Source organism: Balaenoptera ricei, chromosome 16 (genome assembly GCF_028023285.1).
Source record: "Balaenoptera ricei isolate mBalRic1 chromosome 16, mBalRic1.hap2, whole genome shotgun sequence".
Classification (NCBI taxonomy): domain Eukaryota; kingdom Metazoa; phylum Chordata; class Mammalia; order Artiodactyla; family Balaenopteridae; genus Balaenoptera; species Balaenoptera ricei.
Window position 1 is genome coordinate 33355559 of NC_082654.1, and position 22607 is coordinate 33378165.

At 41.5% G+C, this 22607-nt stretch overlaps 2 protein-coding genes across 7 annotated transcripts in view; one reads left to right on the forward strand and one right to left on the reverse strand.

Annotated features, from left to right (window-relative positions):
- NOC3L (NOC3 like DNA replication regulator) overlaps positions 1-10715 on the forward strand; it is a 41818-nt gene extending 31103 nt beyond the window's left edge. Inside the window, exon 21 of the mRNA XM_059900492.1 lies at positions 9707-10715. Coding sequence (XP_059756475.1) covers positions 9707-9733 — 27 coding nt within the window. The 3' untranslated portion in view covers positions 9734-10715. The remainder of the gene's footprint in view (positions 1-9706) is intronic.
- The window catches only part of PLCE1 (phospholipase C epsilon 1), a 315814-nt gene continuing 294170 nt past the window's right edge, over positions 964-22607 (reverse strand). For 5 of the 6 annotated variants that reach the window (XM_059900486.1, XM_059900488.1, XM_059900489.1 and 2 more), the window contains 8 exons: positions 21908-22169; positions 19806-19924; positions 15929-16057; positions 14169-14378; positions 9752-9910; positions 8067-8285; positions 7523-7735; positions 964-5086 (listed from right to left, as the gene is read on the reverse strand). In XM_059900486.1, coding sequence (XP_059756469.1) covers positions 7547-7735; positions 8067-8285; positions 9752-9910; positions 14169-14378; positions 15929-16057; positions 19806-19924; positions 21908-22169 — 1287 coding nt within the window. In that variant the 3' untranslated portion in view covers positions 964-5086; positions 7523-7546. Of the gene's footprint in view, positions 5087-7242; positions 7328-7522; positions 7736-8066; positions 8286-9751; positions 9911-14168; positions 14379-15928; positions 16058-19805; positions 19925-21907; positions 22170-22607 lie in introns of all 6 variants that reach the window. The other variant, XR_009498041.1, reaches the window with a different exon arrangement.

Sequence of the window (22607 nt, forward strand, 5' to 3'; positions counted from 1 at the left end):
GTTTTAAGAAAAAAAAAATAGCTTCCAATTGGATACCAGGTCCTTTGGCTCTTACTGGACAATATGCTTCAAGAAGTAACCTAATTTGGCATTTGTGAAAAAGAGTGAGTGCTCATCATGGCTACTTTTAAAGAAAGTTTGAATGTGATTCTAGTCTCTTCGAAGTTCGTCGCATTTTCTGACATGCTCTGGAGGGTGATGGTGGAAAAAATCAAGTCTGAGACTTTCTTTACCATTCTGTTTTAAGGATAAAGGGTACCGAGCGAGGGGCTTTTTTTTTTTTTTCTCCCTTTTTTTTTTTTTTAACAGATGAAATGCCTATTCTTATGAATATAATTAAAAAGCAGTATTTTATGTGACAGCTATTGCCATATTCTAGGAATGGCTTATGAAATAAGTGTTTTAATGACCAGGTTGCAAATATTCTCTACTGCGAATAGCTGAATAAAACAGCTGCTTTTTTCTGCTTTCTATTCTTGTGAGCATTAAAAAAAATGCACAGCAGTCCAACTAAATAGATCTATTTCTTCAAAGCTGTAGAAGCCAAATATTTTGGCCTAGGGTAGTGCTTAAAGTTCTTTTTTTTCTCATGAAGTAAATGAAAATAGAAAGTTCCTTTATCATGGCAGCAGAGTGGGGCATATCAGCTAAATAGCGCATGTTAATCTTTTAGCATATTATATGTGGTTTTAAAAAGTGTTTTTAAGATCAATTTTTTTAGGCTTGATTATTTAATGGTGAGAAATGTATTGTTCATTATATAAATACTTGCTTTTAATGCACTTTTTAGATATTAAAGTCCAGGAATGTTATGAATATTTGTTTAGATGACCAAGGGGTCTTTCCCCGTTGGAGCACAAGTGACCAGTACATGTCACAAATCATTTATTTTCCAAACATATACAAATACATTTATATTTAACGTTGGCAGCAAAAACTATAGTTTAAATGAAAAATCAATTTTAAAATAAAAATTCATCAACTATTTCACACTTGTATTATGCTTTTAACCTTCGTTACACATATAGAGAATCACAATGGGACCATAAAATTATACATCTTGTATTTGAATATCCTATATGAATTTGAGGATGAAACATATTTGTGTACTAACTTCTGTAGCCTTGTACTGATGAGTTTCATTTTCAGAACTAAATATTATAGTCATTAATAATAACATACACACACACCCTGAGGCTATAATAAACTATAGCCTTAATATCTATTTTTTTAACTAGATAAATATTGAGCACCTACTATGTGCTTAGCACTGTGCTAGGCACTTAAAAGTGAAGTCGGGTAATAATAGGCATAAGACGTAGCCTCAGTCTTGCATGCCCTTGCATGTTGAGTCAGATCATTCACACATTTTTTTGAACGCAACATTACCCAATTCAGTGTCAGAGTGAGTTGTTTCAAAGTTCAGAGACCTGTATCATCTGAAATAGGGAAGGTTTCAGAGGCCTGCTGGATGGCAGACTTGAGCATAGTATGTTTTGGATCTAAGAGATGTGTACGAACAGCTTGGTAATCATGGAGATTCAGTATTTCAAAAACATTCAGGTATTCCTGTCAGAATCCTTAGCCATCATGCAAGGACTGCATTTAGGAAGCTGATAGGAAGAAATGGCAGAGAACATATAAATTGTTAACAATGTACTGTATCATGTTGACCCAAGTTTGGGCTTTGTGTAAGAGGCAGTCTCTTTTTCTAACAACTTTTTGGAGGGTCCAGGTATTCTCCTCTTCTTGCCTTGCTGCTGATTTAAGAGAAGCAACTAAAAGTGTTCGAGGCAGCCCGCTAGAGAGCTCTTTCCCTGTAGGCTGCCTCTCACTATGCCAAGTTCAAGATCAGACACCAGCCAGGAAAATCCTCCTTACTGGCATGGGAGCAGAGTTGTGGAGCTTCGTGTTTTAGTTAATTCAGTTTTACCAGGCCAGTACGCAAGCTCTGATTACTTTTCAGAATTAAGCAAGGCCTGCGGGTGTCTGGCAGAAGAGGAGAGGTCTACAGAGATACTAGAAAGGGAGAGAACAGAGGAAGGGGAAGATGTGTTTTAAAAAAAAGTACATACGGAGCCATAGGGGAGGCCCGCTTTCATTTAATGAGCCTCCAGTGTCTCCAGAGCCATCAAGATGGGAGACCTTTGTGTGAAAGTAAATTTGACTTTTGACTCACTTTTGTTGAGTCTAGACTCCATATTTCTCCCCAGCTGGAGAATTTATAAATAACTTTTACTTGGTAAGGATGACACGAAAAGAGGCGTTCCTTTAAGAAGGCACTTTCTTCCCAAATAATGTTGTTACTTCCTGCAGATTTATCCTCAAACTTATTCTCAACTCCTTCACACCCTTATATAATCTTTGTGAAACAATTACAGAGGAGGTGACTGAGAGGAAGTTAATCTGTTTTTTCCAGCATCACACATCTTATTCTTATTCTTATCTTTTCTTGCCAGCTATCATAATCTTAAAAGTGGCACCACCCAACAGAATTCATGCTCCTTTGTTTTTAGTGAAGCATTTAAAAATTTTTTTTTTCAAAATCTTGTAATAAATACAGCTTGCATATTTGTTCGTTTATTGGGTGAAGTAGAAAAGAACAGCTTATTGCTTTGCCGGGCAAAGGGGGCCACAGGGGGCTAATGCCCTCAAAACTGCGTGTCCCGACCTGGAGGGGTTAGTGAGGAGTTTTATAGTAATGGTTCAAAGAAGGCGCCATCAGCTCATGGACATTCTGATTGGTTGATGGTGAGGTAAGTGGGAGTCGGCATCATCAACCTTCTGGTTCCGACCGGTCTGGGGTCTGCGTGCTTGTGGGCACCATACCCTTCATTTCTCCCACTTGGTGGGGGTTTCAGCCAGCTTGTATATATTTAGATTCTTTTCCATATCGACTTTACTGATGAAAGTTCGCTACCCAAATTTTTAATGGTATGGAAAGTATGAAGTAGTAATGGGTATAGTGTGGGTGACTATTTTAGATGCATTCTAAATAGGATAATTTCTTTCATTTGCTATAGTAATATAACTGTATAATTCAGAGAAGCTCTAAATCAAAATTTCCTACTTTTGGCAAACACCAGGTTGTGCTGGTTAGCTGTAATAGTAGAGTAGTCCCCTCTAAAGTCCCCAAGACTCAAATACAGTAGAGTATGTCCTTTTACCTCAAAATGAACCACCAAGTTGGGCTGCAGCGTAGGCCGGAGGTTGGGTTCACTCACTTGCTAAAACCTAGTCTCCCTTTCAGTCTCGAGGTAAGTTTTAGATTTTGTGCTAAGGGCCATGGGGTGGGGTGCTGCAGGGCTTAGAGTCAAGGTCAAGTGATAAACCTAGTGAGACCAGTCTTGCTTTCCATCTCGCTACTCTGCACAGTTTTCATCTTGACTCTTGCCAGTTAGACCAGTAACCCAATTTTTATGACACAGTAAGCCCAGCCAGAGGAAAAAATGCCTCTTAGTTTAGAGAAACTTGATTACGGTTTCTGGAATATTTTAAAAAATGAGGCAGCATTGTACGTTTGTTGTAGACTGATTATTTGATTTAAAAAGAAACCTGTAGCACTGTACAAACGACATCAAACTGGAATAGCCTGAATTCTGTTGACAAGCAAACAGTAGTTCTTCTGGCATTAAAGCTTTGACTCAGTCAGAACTTCCAATAACATGAAAGCTGGGCCGTGTGTTTTTAACACTTCTGTTAGCGTATGCAAAGAACTTGGGGATTGTTTTATTCATTTTTTTATGGTGAAAAACTTCTCAAAGCAAAGGTTAGGATTTTTAGTGTGTTTTATAATTTGAAGAAAAACGTCTTAAATTTTAATGTCAATAGAAAGATAAAATTTGGATTTTACTTAGAGGAAGAACACCTTTCATTTTAAAAATCATAATTTGCTTCATGCCAAGAATAAGAAGAATCCTTTACACGTACATGATAGTTTTATACAGCAAGGTTTTAAAAATAATTTACATTAAATGGCAAGTTACATGAATTCTGGCCTATTTCAGATATTCAGAGCATACATTTTCTTTTTAGGAGATTTGTTTTCAAATAGTGAGATAGAACCACTAACGCTTCTAATCTGCAAGCAATATCAAGAAAGCTATGTATAATAAATATATAGGTACAATGTCAGTACAAACCTAGTAAAATAAATAAACACCAACTCAATCTACTTTTGCTTTAAAAACATGGTTAAGTTTCTTAAGATGTCACAACTCAGTAGATATTATATGTTATTCTAAATTCATTTTATGGAAACCAAAAGTCTGTGAATATATAAGCAATGAACGTAAAAAACCCAACATCATTCTGTAGCTAAAAAGAAATACTACAGAATTCACAATGGTACACAATATAGAAACTAAATTGAATTACTTTTTAATGAATCTTATAGGACATATTTACACTTGCAGTGCCCAAAATCTTCCAATTCTCAGCCATAAAATGTATGACTAAACTAGCCTGCTTGTTTTCATATACCTCTGTGCATCTTGTTCCCAGTTTTCTAAGTCAGGTCAGCAAACTATGGCCCTTGGGCCAAATCCAGCCTGCCACCTGGTTTCGTGTGGCTCTTGAACTAAGAATAGTTTTTACATTTTTAAATGATTTTAAAAAATCAAAAGAGGAATATTTATTACATGGGAAAATTATATGAAATTACAATTTCAGTGTCTTTATATAGTTTTCTTGGATCACAGCCACATTCATTCACGTACGTATTGTCTATGGCTGCTTTTGCACTACAGCTGAGTTGAGTCATTGCAGTGGAGACCATATGGCCCATAAGGCCTAAAATATTTACTGTCTAGCCCTTTACAAAGTTTGTTGACCCTTATTGCAAGGTTAGCAATGGTTTTTCCAACTGTTGACACGTGTAAAATGGCATCTGCTGGGCTTCTTTGCTTCATCAGGAAACTGGTTGGTAGCTAGCGCTGTGCCATTTTGCTTGACCTCAGTGTGGACCTCATATCGCAAGTTCAGAAATCATCAAGTTCCAGTTTAAGTCTAATGAAAATAAGGAAGTTATAGCTGTTTCCATCATGTTCACTCTTGACTTTATAACTTCTTGCCCAATGATCTTCACCTGTAAAGTTGAATACATAGGCTTGTTAGTCTCTTTAAAGTTAAGGAGCAGAAACGTTCATAGTGTAGCAAGGTTTAAGGTTGTTCAGCCAACAGAAACCCAAGCTCTGGTGACTGGGTTTGGGGGAGACACTATTTCCTATAAACTCACAGTGGTAGAACATGATGTTCCTGGGAGGTGGAACATGAGGCTATTTCTGCCCTGGAACATCACATTCTTTAGAAAGATTTTTTTTTTTTTAAACCATAATTAAACTGTTCAGCTTTGAAAAAAAAAAAAGGTGGACTTCTGTCAACTACTTGGGTAAGTTAAATAATTATTTGTTTAGAAATTCTTAGATTATTATTAGGAGGTAACTTGAAACTTTAGAGGTGACTATTTCAGAACAAATAACATGAAATATATCACTCAGCAATAAAAATATTAAACTTGTTTTCTTACGAGCATATACATACAGAAAGGCCCTTCTTTTTTCACAAATGCTCTTTCTTCGAAGCACCATTTGTAAAATTAATAACATGGGATCTATATTCCCATAGATGCACCAATGGCTATTACTATTATTATATCAATGGCTATTTTTATTTTATTTATTTTTAAATTAAAAAATATTTATTATTTATCTATTTATTTATTTGGCTGCACTGGGTCTTAGTTGCAGCACAGGGATCTTCGTTGCCGTGTGCAGGATCTTCAGTTGCAGTATGTGGGCTCTTTTAGTTGCGGCATTCATTTCTTAGTTGTGGCATGCGGGATCTAGTTCCCTGACCAGGTATCGAACCTGGGCCCCCTGCATTGGGAGTGCGGAGTCTTAGCCACTGGACCACCAGGGAGGTTCCTCAATGGCTACTTTTAAAGAGAAGCTGGGCTTCCTTGGTGGCGCAGTGGTTGAGAATCTGCCTGCCAATGCAGGGGACACGGGTTTGAGCCCTGGTCTGGGAGGATCCCACATGCTGCAGAGCAACTGGGCCCGTGAGCCACAACTACTTAGCCTGCGCGTCTGGAGCCTGTGCTCCGCAACAAGAGAGGCCGCGATAGTGAGAGGCCCACGCACCGCCATGAAGAGTGGCCCCCACTTGCCGCAACTAGAGAAAGCCCTCGCGCAGAAACGAAGACCCAATGCAGCCAAAAATAAATAAATAAATAAAAAAAATAAAATAAAAAAATAAAAAAATAAAGAGAAGCTTCCCCAAGTTTAGCAAAAGATGTGAGGTCAATTGACTGATTCTGAATATCTGCTTACTATAGGAAAATTGAGTCCAAAGGCAACTGTCTAAATCACCACCACCCTCCCTACTCTCCTAAAATATAAGCAACTAGTAATGCTCATTATAGCAAGCACATTATTTTAAAGTCAAATTTCTAGTGGAGTTGTATTCTTACGTACTTACTAATCTTCTGGCACACTGAGGGCTCTTTATGTGCAGAGTGTAATTTCACTCTGTCATTACGGAGGTTATAATAGAGAGGTGTGCCTAACAGTATCACACCTATGATTTATTTGATGCTAAGTTCTTGATATGGAAAACAATATTTGAAATTTTGATTCCTGTCTTTATTGTGTGCTCACACACCCACTACCACTGTGAGTCATTTTCCAGAAGTTGGAGAGGCTGAGCATGGTACTTAGTCCTAAAGCTCACTGGGCTTTCGGAGACACTGCCTGTCTCGGTGACACTGTGGCAGGAAAGGAAGTGAGTCTGAACTTTAAAAATGGGATACCGGAGGTACCTCAACAGAAAATGGGTGTTGAGCCTTCTCAGAGTCTGGAACAGCCCAGGGCTTCACTATTCTCTGCATATTCACTATTATCTGATGCTGTGTGATGTGGATTGCTGCCATAGAGCTGAGATTTCTTCCTGATGCGTCTTTGCGTACAGAACCTTAAAAAGCCCTGACTCGGGATAATGGGATGTGCAAAAGTTCTGGAGGAGGCAGTTTCCTGTATTTGGCCTCGTCTGTTTTGAAAGAGCTTTCTTTGTAAGTGTACACGGGGCACCAATTGTTTTAGATTTTAATTTTTTAATTGAGGCAGAAGAAGTTGAGGTTGTTGAGAGTAAATCAGACCTAAATTAGAAGAACATCAAACTAGAAATCCAAAGGAATAAAAGCTGAATGGCCCATAGCCGCCCTTCAAGAATGTTCATATGAGTTACCAGTAATTAAGACAGTTCTGTGTCTGATGAAATAAGGCTGTTGTAGTTTGGGCAAGTTTGTTGTCCTCTTGGGGCCTTTAGTTATCTACAAAATAAGGAGATCTAAAGTTATCAGTGCTGAAGTGATGTGTATCTTCAGAGCCCTCTTCCTGTAGGGTACCATTCCTACCTGCCTCAGGGACATCCTCTTGGAAAAGACAAACGATAGTGTACAGACTGTGTCTTACAAAGTAGTGTAAGTTGACCCCCCGTTTCAGAACAGTGCAATGACTCAGAATACCTGGGTAAAACGTGCTACCCTTGCTCACTGTCGATAGTCTATCGTGTCACTGGAGGACATGCTGCCCACAGGTTTCTCCTCCTTGTTTTGGACATTTTCTGAGGCCAAGACCTGAGAAGATGACGTGAGTCCTCGGGGCTGTTTAGTCGACTTGGTGAGCTTCTTGAGTTCGCTTGCAAAAGAGATGCCTTTTCTTTTGTCTTCTCGGGATGCCTGTGGAAAACGAGAATCTTCCATTGGTATTAGGTTAAAGCCAGGGTCCCCAATCACATGACACTGTATGAGAAAAAGCCCTTTCTTGTTCCCTCTCTAGTAAGTAGAGCTTTGGAAAGCAGGGCTGAAGGACTCCCCTCTCAGGACTGCGTAAGCTCAGAGGGGAAGACATTTCTTTCCACACAGTGAAAACAGCCAAACAACATTCTTCTGACTAATTTCCTTGACTCGGGAACTTTCTCCTAGATTTCATTAGCTCCTGAATTTGATTACAGTGTAGTTATGAATATCAAATAATTTGTGAAGAGAGAAGAATAACCTTGCACTTTACCTGCACTTGTTCCTTTAGCTTAAGGATGAATTTTCCTGCACCTTTCCACCTGCTTTGAGCTTGAAAAACACACTCCTGATCCAAAAGGACACGCTGGGAGGACTTTGGGGTAGAAGACTTCCTGTTGGCAGTGTCTTTCACCACCTCTTCCAAAAGCACATAATCACCCGGGTTGGGGTTGCTCAAGATGCTATAGGAATATTTGGCTTTGCATAAGGTCTGAAAGACAAGTTATGATGAACTGAATAAAGACACACTATCTCCAACACCTGCTTCACTGTAGATGAGACTTTGAGGTGGGAAAATATCAGACTTTAAGAGATGGAGGGGGTCTTTCAGATCATGTCATCCCACTTCTCATTATACATTTTCGTAGTTGTAGCTAGCTTATAGGAACTTTCCCACATTGCCTCATTTAGCTTCACAACCGTCCATGATTTAGGTGTTACTATGCCCATTTTTCAGACAAGGAAGTTTAAGCATACAGAGGTCAGGCAGATTCCAGTGGATGCACAGCTAGTAAGTAACAGAAAAAGGACTTGAACTGGATTTTCTGCATCCACCAAAGCTGGTAGAAATGGAAGGTTATGCAGACAGTGAGGGGCAGAATCTTGACCCTCGGGAGCCTCTCTGTCCCTCGAGGCTCCCTCTTCATCCCAGAGTCTTGGATGTTAGAACTTACCTGGTCTCACTTCTCATTTTGTACAAGATTATCTTTCATTTATGCATTTATTCACTCATCACATGTTTAGTGAGGGCTTACTATGTCCCAGATACTGTATATAGTTTGGGGAGTTCAAAGTCTATTAAGGAGGCTAATATTAACCAAACTATCATGCAATAAGAATAGCAAATAGCACTTAAGTAGTGTTTGCCATGTGCTAGGTGTTGTAATAGGTGAATGTGCTTTACATATATTTACTTAATCTTCACAATAACTCTATAAGGAAAGTGCTAATGTACTATCTCCATGTTACCTGCATGGTAGCTTAGCACATGGTGTTGTGCTGGAGTCCCCTGGAATCAGATGTGGTGGGAGGATTTACAAGATAGAAACTGGCAAATGCTATAAAATCAGGGCCTTTTTTTTTTTTTTTTTTTGAAGAGAGCCAGTTTACCAGCACACCAGCGTAACTAAAGCACAGGTGGTTCAGTAACTTGCCCAAGCTCTCAGAGCTAGTAAGAAGTAGAGCTGGGATTTGCACCTGGAGCAATCTGATCTAGAGTCTGTTAACTGTTATGCTATCTTCTCAAGTGAGTGTTTAATAAACGCAAACCATAACAGGGCTTCAAAAGAAGGAAACAGAGTTCTCTGAAGCCATGTACACAGAGAAGCGTGACCAGAGGAGGGGAGAGGGTCAGAGGAGGCCTCCTGCATGTCCTCTGAAGGATCCCTGAGAGATGGCCATTAAGTATTGGCTTAGGCCTTTCTGGGATGATGACATTCCCGCTCTGCAGAGCCACCTTCTAGATCCATTATCGAGGCTTCAGAGAGAGCCTGACTCATAGTAGATACTGGGCAAGTATCGTTGAAGGAATCAGTATTTCCCAGCCTTAAGAGGCACACTCTCCCTTGTCAGGTCCCCTTTGTTCTAGAGCCTCATTCACAAAGGGAGCTGATGTCTGATTTGTCCCAATAGTTCACACTGAGGGCAGGACTGAGGTGAGGAAGGGGAGGCCTTCACCTGCTGAATGACGTCCTGCGCGGTGCTGATGCGGGGCGCCTTGATGACCGTTCGCGGTTGCTCTGGAGAAACGTCATGCACTTGGACAAAGAAACTCTCCTCCTCTGAGCTCAAGATCATCTCCTTGTCATCTTGAACGATGCTCTTCTCTTCCAGGTTCTATGTTAAAAAAGAAGAAAAGTCTGAGTAGATGGTAAGATGATGTAGAATATGGAAAGAAAAACCTAGCAAAAATTTGACATGGATATTGGTAACGTGGAAACAACTTCTTAGCTTTATATTCCATACGCTAGTTACTATTTCATAAACTATTCTAAAAGGATATACATCTCTTCTTAGAGGAGGAAAGTACTGTAGGTTTCTGCTGATGTTGACACACTGATAAGGTCTGGTCCAGAACAAGCCAGTAGATCTGCTCCTATTAGCTGTGGATTTTGAGTCCAAATCATCTAGAGATAAATTTGTTAAAAGATAATATGCCATTTTGCCAATTACTAAAAGCCAAATAAGAACACAATAAATACATTTAAGAGAAATCTACCCATTCCCTCACAGCCCTTGAGCACTTAAGAAATGCTAGACATCTGAAACGTGAAACATGCAAAATCGGCATTCAGGCAGGCTGGATGAACAAAACCCACAGTGGAAAGGCTAAAACAATGACTGGAAGTAAGTCACATCGAAATGAATGTCGACAAAATTCTCAATAATTATGAGAATTGGTCATCAGGTTAGACGGCTTTTGGTGGGTTGGCTTTCAGTGAATTTTACATATATAATTATATATTACATACACAGATATATCTATAGACATATGTATCTTTTAAAATATTTTCAAGCGGTAAGGAAATATATCAAAAAGGCAAACTTCCCATTTCTACCTTTTTTCTTTTCCTCTTCCACCTCTCCCATCTCATTCTCCACAAAAAACCCACTCTTATTAGGTTGCATATCCTTTTAACCATCTGCTATGGATATACAAATGTATTTTTGTGTATGTGAATAAATATATACAAAGAAACCCTGGAATTATGTGAATTTAGATATAATGTGATCGTCAAACGGCTCCTGTTCTCTGTTAGCCCCATTCTCAAATGAGGTCGTGTAAAGTTGTCTTCCGCAAGGGGGAGGCGAGGAGAGGACGGGGAGGCGAGGAGAGGACGGGGAGGCAAGGCAAGTGAGCAGTAGGCAACCGCATCTCAGGAAGCGAGGGTGCGGCAGGAAGGCCCTCCAGCCCCCAGCGTTCTAGCTTAATCTCAGATCAGGCCACAGAAATGGTGCTACCTAACCAGAAGACTCCAAGAATCACTGCCATTGTCCTGGAACGTCCAGCCAGCCCCGGGACCTAGAATTGTCCCCACTGATTTTAAAGTCAAAATGGGCAACTGTCACCAGGTGGCGCCAAACTGTAGCCAGGACCAGAAAGGACTGGCTCCTGGGGCTTCTCACCAACCAGGCGCACAGCCTCGCCCCAATCATTTCATTAATCTTGCAGTCGTGGTCCCTAGAATTTACACAACTGAACTGTTTTGACCCCATTCATCATGTTATGCGTGAGGGGGAGAGAGCCATTGTCTATTTTTATTACATAAAATGAGACTGTACTCTAGTACCTATGTCATTCTACAACTCCTTTTTTCTCTCCACTTAAAAGACTGTGATCATCATTTCAGGTCAGTTCCTAAAGATTTTGCATAATATGTCACTGCATTGATTATAATATATTTAACCAATCGGAGAGTGGGGTTGGGTGCTAATTCACATGACATAATTTATAATCTCAGGGTTCTGAAAGCTAGGATGTAAGTAAGCAAGACAAAAAAAAAAGTTCTAAGTTGCCACATAAAATATCCCAATGACCATGCACTGGGAATTACTTCGAAGAGCACTCCTTAGAGCCTTACTCAGAGCTTATTAATGTTTAAGCCGTTTTCAGCCACATTAGAAGCCACAGATTATGACCATAACAATAACCTTCATTTGCATATTCCTTTATAGTTTACTAAGCGTTTCTCTACATATCGTCTACATGTTTGGCATGAGTCTCATGATAATCTTTTTGAGTCAAGCAGGGTAGTTCCTCTCATAGATTTTACAAATTAGGGCATAGAGGTTTACAGAATTCAGATGAGCCATTGAAGGTCATCCATCTAATTTGTGTCAGAGGCAGGTTTGTCTGATTTCAAATCCAGCAGGTGTCAGAGGAGAGCATATTGACCACAGGAAGATACCTAACAGCTTGAGAGCCCAGAAGACAAGAAAATCATACAAAGCAGGCAGCAAGATCAGAGGTAACAGACTGCAGCTTCATGGGCAAACTGCTTATATATCTTACTAGTTCCACAAAGTAACTAAATGGAAATACTTATAGCCCAAATCTATCAGCTATGCCAGTGTCCGCTTGCATTCAGTACGCGCGCTGAATTCATTTCGTCAACCAGTAAATTTGTATTGTGTGTTGCTGTGCAGCCGGTAAGCCTAGATACATGAAATATGATTTGTTATCTTTTGAGATGTATTTCAGTCATTTCGAAACTCTCCTCCCAGCAAAGGCATATAAAGGAGAACTTGCTGTACTGTACTCATCAGAAAATGCTTCCCCTCTAATTTCTCCTCCTTTTTTAAAAATGCTTCTGTTCCACCAGCCTTTATTAAACATTCGTTCCCGATGTCTCTACTGCCTGCTGTCATATACATTTTAAATTGCATGTGGGGCATCCCTTACTCCTGGTCCTTCCAACCGTGTGATGAAGTTCCATGGCAACACTCAGCAGGCTGCCCACGTTTCCTCCTGCTCACCACCTCCCACGGTGCGTGCGGGAGAAGCCACGGAGACTGACGCAACTCCAGCCTGGCCAGCACAGGGTGGTGGAAAGAACACTGACCTGGAAGCCGTAAGACTTGAGTGCTGTCTGCTTCTCACCCTGGCATGATCTAACTTCTCTGAACCTGTTTCCTTTGTGTAGAATGGTTTCCGTTACATCATGAGATCATTCAAACTAGTGGGTGCTTGAGAGCGTTAAATGCTGCAAGTCATGATGCAAAGATATGGTTTAACAAATTCACTTCTTCACTGAAATTGTCATTTCTAGGATACTTTTTTACATGTGACAAAGACAATTAGAAATAGGAAAAAAAAAAAAAGAAGAAAAAAAGAAAAAGAAAAAAAAGGAAAAAAGAAAAAAAGAAAAAAAGAAAAAAAAGAAAAGGAAAAAAAGAAAAAAAAAAGAAATAGGAAAAAAATTTAGAGAGAAATTAAAGATGGCTTCAAAAATCCAGCTAAGCCCTCTATTTTCTCATCAAGCTATTATTATTAGAATTGCTTTTCCTCCGTCTTAGTAATTTGTATGTCTGATGGGGAGAGGACGCTAGGGAGACAAGTACGTTTCTTTGCTTAAAGCAAGTGTCCTTTTATCATCCAAGGCAATGTTAGGAGGGAAGGTAGTGGCTGTGGTTCCCAGAGGAGATGCTGGAGTTCTGTGGAGGCTACAGGCCACGTTCATAGTTAGGTAGAGAGTGAAAAAGTAACACATGATGCTGAAAAGGGGCTCCTTATCATCTCTCCTGTGTCCCAGCAAGCATGGACCAGCAATGGGTGTTCTACCAGCCCAGATCTACTACATGCCCTGAAGAGGCAGATCATGTGCCTAGAACAGGGCTTGGCACATTTTAGGTGCTCAACAAATATTTGTTTAATCGAATTGTTGAATTGATTCAACTGCTTCATTATCGACTTATCATGAGGCATGATTGTCTATGTAATGATCTTATATGTCATTTTAAAAAAATGGCAGTAAGTTAGTGGGCTCCTGTCAAGTTATTAAAAAAAAAAATGTGTTCCATCAGCAAACCCCATCAGGAGCCCAGCAATCTGGAGTCGACAGGCAGTCGTATTGTTTCCTTTATGAGAATGATCATGGGAATATTGTTACAAATTCGGACCAAAGCTGAGAGGTTATTCTTACTTTGTGTAAAGTTATGGAATATTTTCAAAGAAATACTGTTATTTCATGTATTAGCACAAAACATTTTATCAGCTAAAACTTGAACAGGCAACAAACCCCCAAACACAAAACGCCTACAGGCCTTCCATTACACACTACTGTGACCCTCATAACCATGTCTTCACACAAACAGATAAAACACTGGACGCACCACTGATGACATGCTTAAGGAATCCTTCAGTTCTTTCTCCCTTTGTTTCCTAAGGGATGATTTTTAGACCGAATTTCTGTAACTTAGAGTTAACATTCTGAATATGTGCAGAAGAATAAAATCAATTCTCCACACTTACTTAAGAAGACTATAAAGCAAGTTGCAATGATAAGAAATTCTGAATTTGAGGCAGGCGGCTAGTGGTGAGGTGGTGAGTTACATATGAGCTGCTACAATGTAGGCTGCCCCAGGACACACTTACTTCCTGCTGGGTTTTTAAGACAATCCTGCCAACATATCCCTCTTCTGGAAACCAGCTGCTTAAAATCTGCATGATCTCTTCTTCTGGACCAATGGCTCTCTGGAACGGTTGTTTCCTACATTCATTCTTTTCTTTAGATATAAAATATTTTTCTTCCATTAAAAAATAGTCTGTGGCAATAGGTTTGGTGTCTTGATCAATGGTCAGACTCTAAAGAAAAAACAAAGGCAAATTTAGGCACACCTCTGAAGAGTGGGCAAAAGAACAAGTCTATTTTCATGGGGTTCGGATAGGTTTGATGTGCAATTTATAAGTGAAACCTACCCTGCAGTGTTGCATAATTCTTTTTGGAAGATCTAAGAATTCTCTTACGTCCAAAAAGGATTGTTTATGTTCATTCTGGGCAATGACACAATTTATTCATAATCCCCAGACAGTATAACTATTTTTCCCACTGCTGGAATGAGAGCTCTTACTGAATTAAAAACTTTAGGTTTTTCAATCCGTGAACTTAGCTCTTTGTAATCTTGCAACACAGGACCGAGGGCAAAGAACCTAGTCCAGCTTTTACCAAGATAATCTCCCATTCTCCTTTTGGAAATACTCAATCATCTGCTAATCTCATCTGAGCTAAGTTCCTGGGAATTCCCCTTTCAATAAACTCTTTGGTCTTCGAAGGCTTTCTCTAGTTGTGGCGAGCGGGGGCTACTCTTCGTTTCGGTGCGTGGGCTTCTCACTGCGGTGGCTTCTCTTGTTGCGGAGCACGGGCTCTAGGCACATGGGCTCAGTAGTTGTGGCTCGCGGGCTCTAGGGCGCAGGCTCAGTAGTTGTGGCGCACGGGCTTAGTTGCTCTGCGGCATGTGGGATCTTCCCGGACCAGGGCTCGAACCTGTGTCCCCTGCATTGGCAGGTGGATTCTTAACCATTGTGCCACCAGGGAAGTCCAGAGTCACAACCTCTTAATTTTGTTTCATTTTATGATTGAAGCACTGATTGATTGTAAAGCATAACCCAGGCACATTAGGAGAACTTAGTAAACACTAGTGAGTGACCAGAGAAGGCTGCCACCATCCGGCTTAGATTGAGCAAACATCCTTCTCTTCAGGCATACCCCCCCCCCCACCCTCTGCCCCCAACAATGATGCAAGGACCAGAGTCAGCACTTGGCACTGCTGCATCTCACTTGGAGAAGCAGAATGAACTGGGGATGGGGTTGGGGAGCAGAAGATTCTCAAGAAGACTCTGCTCCCCTTACCCCAGCCCTTGGTCTATGGTCGATGCTGGGCTGTGGATTGTGTGGGGCAAGGCAGCTACTACTACAGCAATAATTCAGGGCACGAAGCTTCCAGGAGCAGGTCAGTCGACACTGTTAGCTCCATGATAGGGCCAGCGTCACTCCCTCCCCAGTCCTGCTTTATAGCCCTGTGATTACTCACGTAGGGTGACAGTAATATGCTACTTTTTATGGGTGGTCCGTGGAAATGTTTCCTTACTTTACATCATCATATTTTATAACGTCTCCAAAACCCCAACAGTGCTTTGTGATAGTAGACACCAAAGTTCATGGATGGACTGATTTAAAAAACAAAACCCCCCAAACCACTTGGTAGTAGCTTCTGTTTGATAATCTATGACATCTGACACGAGCTGCTTTCTCTGACTTTAAGTCTGTTGTAAAATGTTGGGCAAAATGTTAACCTGTGCATAGAGATTCCCCTCAAAGGAGAACTGTTTATTAACTACAGGCTCAGTGAACTTACTTGTTGGAGAAGCTGCTTTGCCTTGGTGCCTCCATTTATGGAGAAAACAGCAAAGGGCTCTGGACCTGGGACCCCATGTACTGTGACTCTGTGAATCTGCAAACATTTTCTTTCTTCTGTATTAAACATCTGTCAAGGAAGATCACATGGTTTCTCATTCATTTACATTCTCATATTGTTTCTAGGCTACACCAATACAGAAGTGCTAGTTCTTAGACGTACGTATAGGGACACGTAAATGCAAAACAAGAGCATCCTTTTATAACCAGATGCATCTTTTTGTGGTTCAATAGGCAATGGTGCATCTTGCTTACTAGTCTAGTAAGAATATTTAGCAGCATACCACCAAAATATTAATTTATTTTAAATAACAGTGTCTCTTTCCATCATAATTAGGGACTGACATTATCTGAAATGTATGTCAGTCCTTACTTATGAACTGTCATTCAACAGTGTCTGTTGAGTTCCATCCCTCTTCAGGGCACTGGGTTAGAATTTTGGATGGTAAGATGATAAATAAAATATTCTGGCCTTAAGGAGCTTGCTGTCCAGGCATACAAATAATTATGATACAAAAAGTATTTCTGTTAGGAGGAGTTGGGGAGGTGTATAACTCGCAAGTCTTTGAGCAGTTTGTGTATTAAGATATATTCATTCATTTAAAATACAAAATCATTTATGGAGGGCTGGCAGTGAATCAGACATTTTGCCTGGCCCTGGGGATTCAGGGAGAAATGGGATATTATCCCTGGCTTCAAGGGCTCCCAGTTGAATAGAACAGCTAGAAGAGAACGTGGACAATTCTAAGAAGCATGGTAAATTCCTTGGGAACCCAGGTTTGGAGGAAATCAGAGAGCACCTCCTGAAAATGGTTATCATCTGAAGGCCCAGTGTGAATCAGCAGATAAAGAGTGGGACAAGAACATCCCAAATATCGGTATAGCCTGTGTACAAAGCATTAGAGGTGGCCTAAAGCAGGGCATTCTGGGAACCTCAATGAATTCTGTGAGGTGATGGAGGGGAAAAGGCTGCCTAAGTATTTTGTTTAGCATGCATTTTGTTTTTATTTTGTGTGGGGGAGGAGAGGTTGGCTGTTTTGTTATGCTTGTACAATGTGTTTTTATTATTTAATCAATTTTATTAAGGCATGATTTGCATACCATAAAATGCATGCATTTTAATTGTTTGGCTTAGCCTGCACTATATTTTTAAAAAGTTGAAATAGTTGCCAACATTTATGCCAAACCAGATGTCCTGACAGTCTTGAAAAGCAAAATATCTGGCAAAACTGCATGGCAACAAGCAGCTGGAGCTGAGAGCAGGGTGGCAGGTGTCCCTTTAAATGGACCATGAGCTCTCGGCTTTCCCAGAGTCTCTGCCCAGTCCACGTACAAACGTTATCCTGAGAGCAACGGAGAGCCGAGCAAGGGTTTTTAACAGAAGAGTGACATGGTCAGATTTGAGTTTTAGATAGAACTGTCTAAAAGGCCCTAAAGAAGGACATACAGAGGTGGTCAAACTCAGAGGGAGGGGGACCAATTAGGAACCCACGGCCACAAGCCAGGTGAGAATGAACGAGGGCCAAGATGGTAGGAACAGAGAGAGATGAATGGATTTGAAAGATACTAAGGAGACAGATTTATCAAGTCTTACATGGGGCAGTGAGAGAGAAGGAGAAGTCCAGGATGATCTTCAGTTACTGTCTTGAGCAATGGAAGGTGATGACTTCCAAGGTCAAAGAGCACATATTTACCAAGCATATACGCTGCTGCCTGGGATATACCTAGGATGGTATGGTGTGATATAATTGAAAATAAATATTTGGTCTTTGCTCATAGTTCCTGGCACACATCTTCTAAGCCCTCGGAATCTCTGGAGTGACGAGAGTTTTCTGTGTGCTGATAAGATGACTTACGGCTGGAGGCCCCTAGATGGCTTCAGGATGGGAGCTGATCACCAGAAAGACCAAGTCATGATTAGATGGTTGGAACTTTCAGCCCCAGCTACTGCTGACTTCAGGGGAGGGGAAAGGAGCTGGGGGTTGAGTTAATCACTAATGGCCAATGATTTACTCAGTCATGCCTATGCAAGGAAACACCCATAAAACCCCTAAGAGACGGGATTCTGAGAGCTTCTGGGTTGTTGAACACATGGAGGTGCTGGGAGGGTGGTGTGTCCCGAGAAGGCATGGAGACTCTGCTCCCTCTCCCCTCATGCCTCACCCTATGTATCTCTTCCATTGGCTGGTCCTGAGTTGTATCCTTGATAATAAACTGGTGATAGTAAGTAAAGCACTTTCCTGAGTCATTCAGGAGTCATTCTGTGAGTCATTCTAGCAAACTACTGGCCCTAAGGAGGGGGTTGTGGGAACCTCTTGGATTTATAGCTGGTCAGTCAGGAGTACCAGTGACAGCCTGGGACTTGTGACTGGCATCTGAAGTGGGGACAGTGCTGTGGGACTGAGCCCTTAACTTGTGGGATGTGATGCTCACCCCAGGTAGATAGTGTCGGAACTGAACTGAACTGTAGGACACCGAGCTGGCATCAGAGAGTTGGAGAAGTAGTGTCGAGAAGACACCACACATGTGGTGCCAGAAGTGTTGTGAGGAAGAATGGTTCATTCATGGCATGTGTGGGATCTTCAGCTCTAATAGGTATTGAGGGCAAGCAACCCAGAAGTGGACACTAAGCTCTGCCTTGCCTTTCTGAAAGCATCTAATTCTTGCTCTTAGGTACCAGGCAGCCCCGTCCCTGCTTCCCAGTCCTCTGCACCAGGCAGAGGCAATACCTCCCCCTACTTTGGCCAAAGTGCTGTGCTCAACTTCGATCACTCGTTGAAGGGAAAAGGAGGAGAACTTAAGAAAACAAGGTGAGGTACAGAGAAAGAGAAGAAACTGTCGAGGTTAGGGAAAGAGAAGCAGAGGAGAAAGCAGGGCTATTCAGAGGTGGCAGCGGCAGTGGCCAAACCCAGCGCCACTGTGAGCATAGAAGGCGCCTTTCCAAAGGTTGTTAGGACCCTGTTGAAGTACAAGATTGATGCAACCATGAATAGATTATTAAACATGTAAAGAGGCGATTGATGGACACCCTTTTATATTAATTTTTAAAGAGCAAGCATAGTGGAATTAACCAGTTAATAAAAAGAGACTTCCTTGTCTAAGCAAACAAACCTGCATTACTGGGGTGAGTGCTGGTCCAATGGTTCTCGAAGTTCAACGGGTTGGACCTTACCTGGGGAACTTGTTAAAAACACAGCTCCTGTAAAGGTGCTGTGGCACCTTTTTGCGGTGTTCCTCTCCCACTCCCAAGAGCGCAGATGCTGTGTCTCCCCAGGTGCCAGGGGATTGCTACGCTTGCACAGTTTTGTGTCGCCAGCAGCGCCTGGCTGCTCACCCGACCCTGCTCGCCTGTGACATCTGTCCCTGGACTGCTGAAGAAGCAAAGGATTTTCCTCGTCTAACCTAAACTTTCCAGAAGTATCAAGATGCTTCCTAGCAGGCTTTGCATAATTAGCCTTTTCCCCGTGTTGTTATTTTTGGCTCACTTCCCTGGTAGGCACTATAATGTACTCGTTCAGCGCATGGGCTTTGGCACTAGATGAACTTGGGTTTATAGCTGTGTGACCTCAGGTGTACTTAGCTGTTACCTTCCTTTGTAACATGGAGATGATACTAATAGCTATTTCACGAAGTTATTGAAAGGATTAAGTGAGTTAGTATATGTGTAAAGTGCTTAGAAAGTGTCAAGTGTCAGCCATTATTATTATTATTTCCGTAGCTACCTAATCAATATGGACCACATATCCTGGACCACAAGAAAGCCTGCCTCCTGCATAGCAATCCCCACAAATAAGCAGAGTGAAATAGAACTTAATTACCAAAGAGGCCGGCATAGTATTGCCAGAGGAATTTTCTTCCATCCTCCTGCTGTTTATGAATAAACTAGAGATTTCCAAGACTTCATTGTGGAGGTTTCGCAGCTGAAGATGTCGATATCCTGGAACAACGCAGAATTGGGAAAAGTTTGTTAGCTGTGCACTGCAGAGCTCTGCAAAGGAGATCCCCCAGGGAGGTCAGTAAATGATAGGGAGAAATAAGACTTTAAGATGGGCAGGGGTGACAACCAGCTGATGCCTTTTCCCCAGGAGTGTTGCCCAGGGGACAGTTTGGGGCTACCTAGTGGTAGTTAACTTGTCCAAGATCTGTTTTTAACTTAGACTCAAACTGAAAATTTTAAACTCAAACCAAATATAGTAGGAAAACCTGATCATTTTTATCAAGTCATCTAGAATAACTGTTCTACAAAGATTCCACTTTAGAACATCTTTAGTGATAATAAAATATTCCAACAATAGGGGGTAGGTTAAATAAGTTATGGTGTGTATTTGTACAAGTATAAAATGGAATAATATGCAGCTCTTAAAAGTGGTAATGAAGACGTATAGCTATTAACCTGAAAAGTTGTTCACTACATACATCAGTAAGTGAAAACCAGTAAGTTGCAAAACACTAAGATTAGTAGGAAGCTTACTTGTTCAAAATACATACTATATGCTAATATTATATACATGGGTAGAGGTGTAAAGCCTGCAAAAGATATATACCAAAAGTAACTATTTTGAAGAGATGGAAAAAAGGATAATTTAAAAAAACTGTTTTTGCTTCTCTGTACTTTGTCATATTTCTGTAATAACAGTGATGAACTGAATGGTGTCCTCCTAAAATTCGTATGTTGAAGCCCTAACCCCCATTACCTCAGAATGTGACTGTCTCTGGAGATAGGGTCTTTAAAGAGGTGATGGGGTTAAAATGGGTCATTAGGGTGGGTCCTAATCCAATATGACCAGCGTCCTTATAAGAAGAGGGGACTGGAGGGCAGACACGGAGAAACACCAGATGCTGTGCACACAGACCAAGGGATGGCCCTGTGAGGACACAAGGAGAAGGTGGCCATCTGCAAGCCAAGGAGAGAGGCCTCAGAAGAAAGCAAACTTGCTGAAACCTTGATCTTGGGCTTCTAGCCTTCAAAACTGACAAAGTAAACCTCTGTTGTTTAAGCCACCCAGTCTGTGGTATTTTGTTACACAGCCCTAGCTGACTAACACAGTGACCATGCACTACTCACACAATGGAGAAGAGAAACAAGGAAAAAGCGAAGAGTAGGAGACTGTAACGTGTTGGTGGTGCTCAGAGGCTGGCAGAGTATGGCTGTGGGAGGAAGTATGTCCTGGAAACTTGGTACTCAAAGGAGGTCAGCAAAGTCAGCATCCCTGGAGCTTGTTAGAAAGGCAGAATCTCAAGCCCCAGGCCCACAGCAGCAGGGTCTGTATTTTATTACTAAGAGCCTGGGTGACTCAACGGCACATCAAAGTTTGAGAAGCAGTGCACAGACGTTCTGGACAGGCGCGACAAGCTGACGTTTCCCCCAAGGGCCATGGCAAAGCCCACATGCAGCAAGCCAGGAGCTCTGGCCTTTGCTCAGAATTCTCCACCTTCCCTGCTCTGCACCCAAACCCACCCCCGGCTTCCGACACTGGACTCCCACCAGGCACCGACTCCAACCTCGTCCCACTCATGCCACAGCACACCCCAACCCTCCCTGTTCTCGGTTTCCTCTCCTCATGTCAATCCCTGCTTTAAACATGCCAGGGGTGCGGCAGGCGCTATCTGGGGAGGGATCTATGGGGACAGGAGCACAACAACTTCCGCTCCCAACATCAGCAACAGTGGGAGAGGCTGCACTTCATAACAGACGTTGTCAATAACTTTGGATTTTAGGATAACGTAAAAGAAAAACGTCTTTTGAGACATGCTCAAACAGTGTTCAAACTTGTATTATTTGCTTCTGCCTCTTATTTTAACTTTTTAATGTGAAAATTTCAAACACATACAAAAGTAGAGAGAAAGAAGCGTGTAATGAACCCCGGGGCATCCATCGCTCAGCTACAATGATTATGAACTTTTGACAATTTGATTCTACCTCGCTTTAGAGCCTTGAGGGGGATGATTCTCTGAGCAGTTACCACCGAGCTGTTGTTCTCCACGACGGCAAAACGAAGAAATAGGAGATCTTCAAAGTGAACCCGGAAGAGGAACTGTTCATTCCACATGGGGTTCAGAGTATTGCGGTGGATGGGCTTCGTGCGGAAGTGGCAGCTATCCAGGGCCATGCCCAGGACGTCGACCTCTATACACGGGCTTCCCGTGCTGTTACTCGGGCACACGTTCTGCCCAGAGACAATCTGAGGAGGAAAAAGGATCAGAGTCACTGAAGATGCGAAAGAGACAGAGGTCACCTCTGAGCCTCATCGCTTCCCTCCACAAAGAAAGACAAAGAACCCTCTGGAATGGACCGGGTGAATGATTAATAAGGCTGCTAAAAAAAGAGAAGTTATCATAATCAGGTAATTGCATGACTGGAATCATGGTAAAATCTATTTTGTCAACAGCATTCACCTAACTATAACCTTTCAACTGTCAACATGTTCAAATATCTTCAAAAACCATGTAATTAAGATGAAATTAAGTTTGTCAAGAAGTTGGGAAAAAAGAAGACCTTATAATATGAAGCCACAAATGTGTTACTTACGTTCTGTTCAAAGTGTTTTAGGTGTATCTTTTACAACTTCAAAAATTTTTTCTTGAATAGTTAGGTTCTGGAGCAAGTCACAGGGAATGTT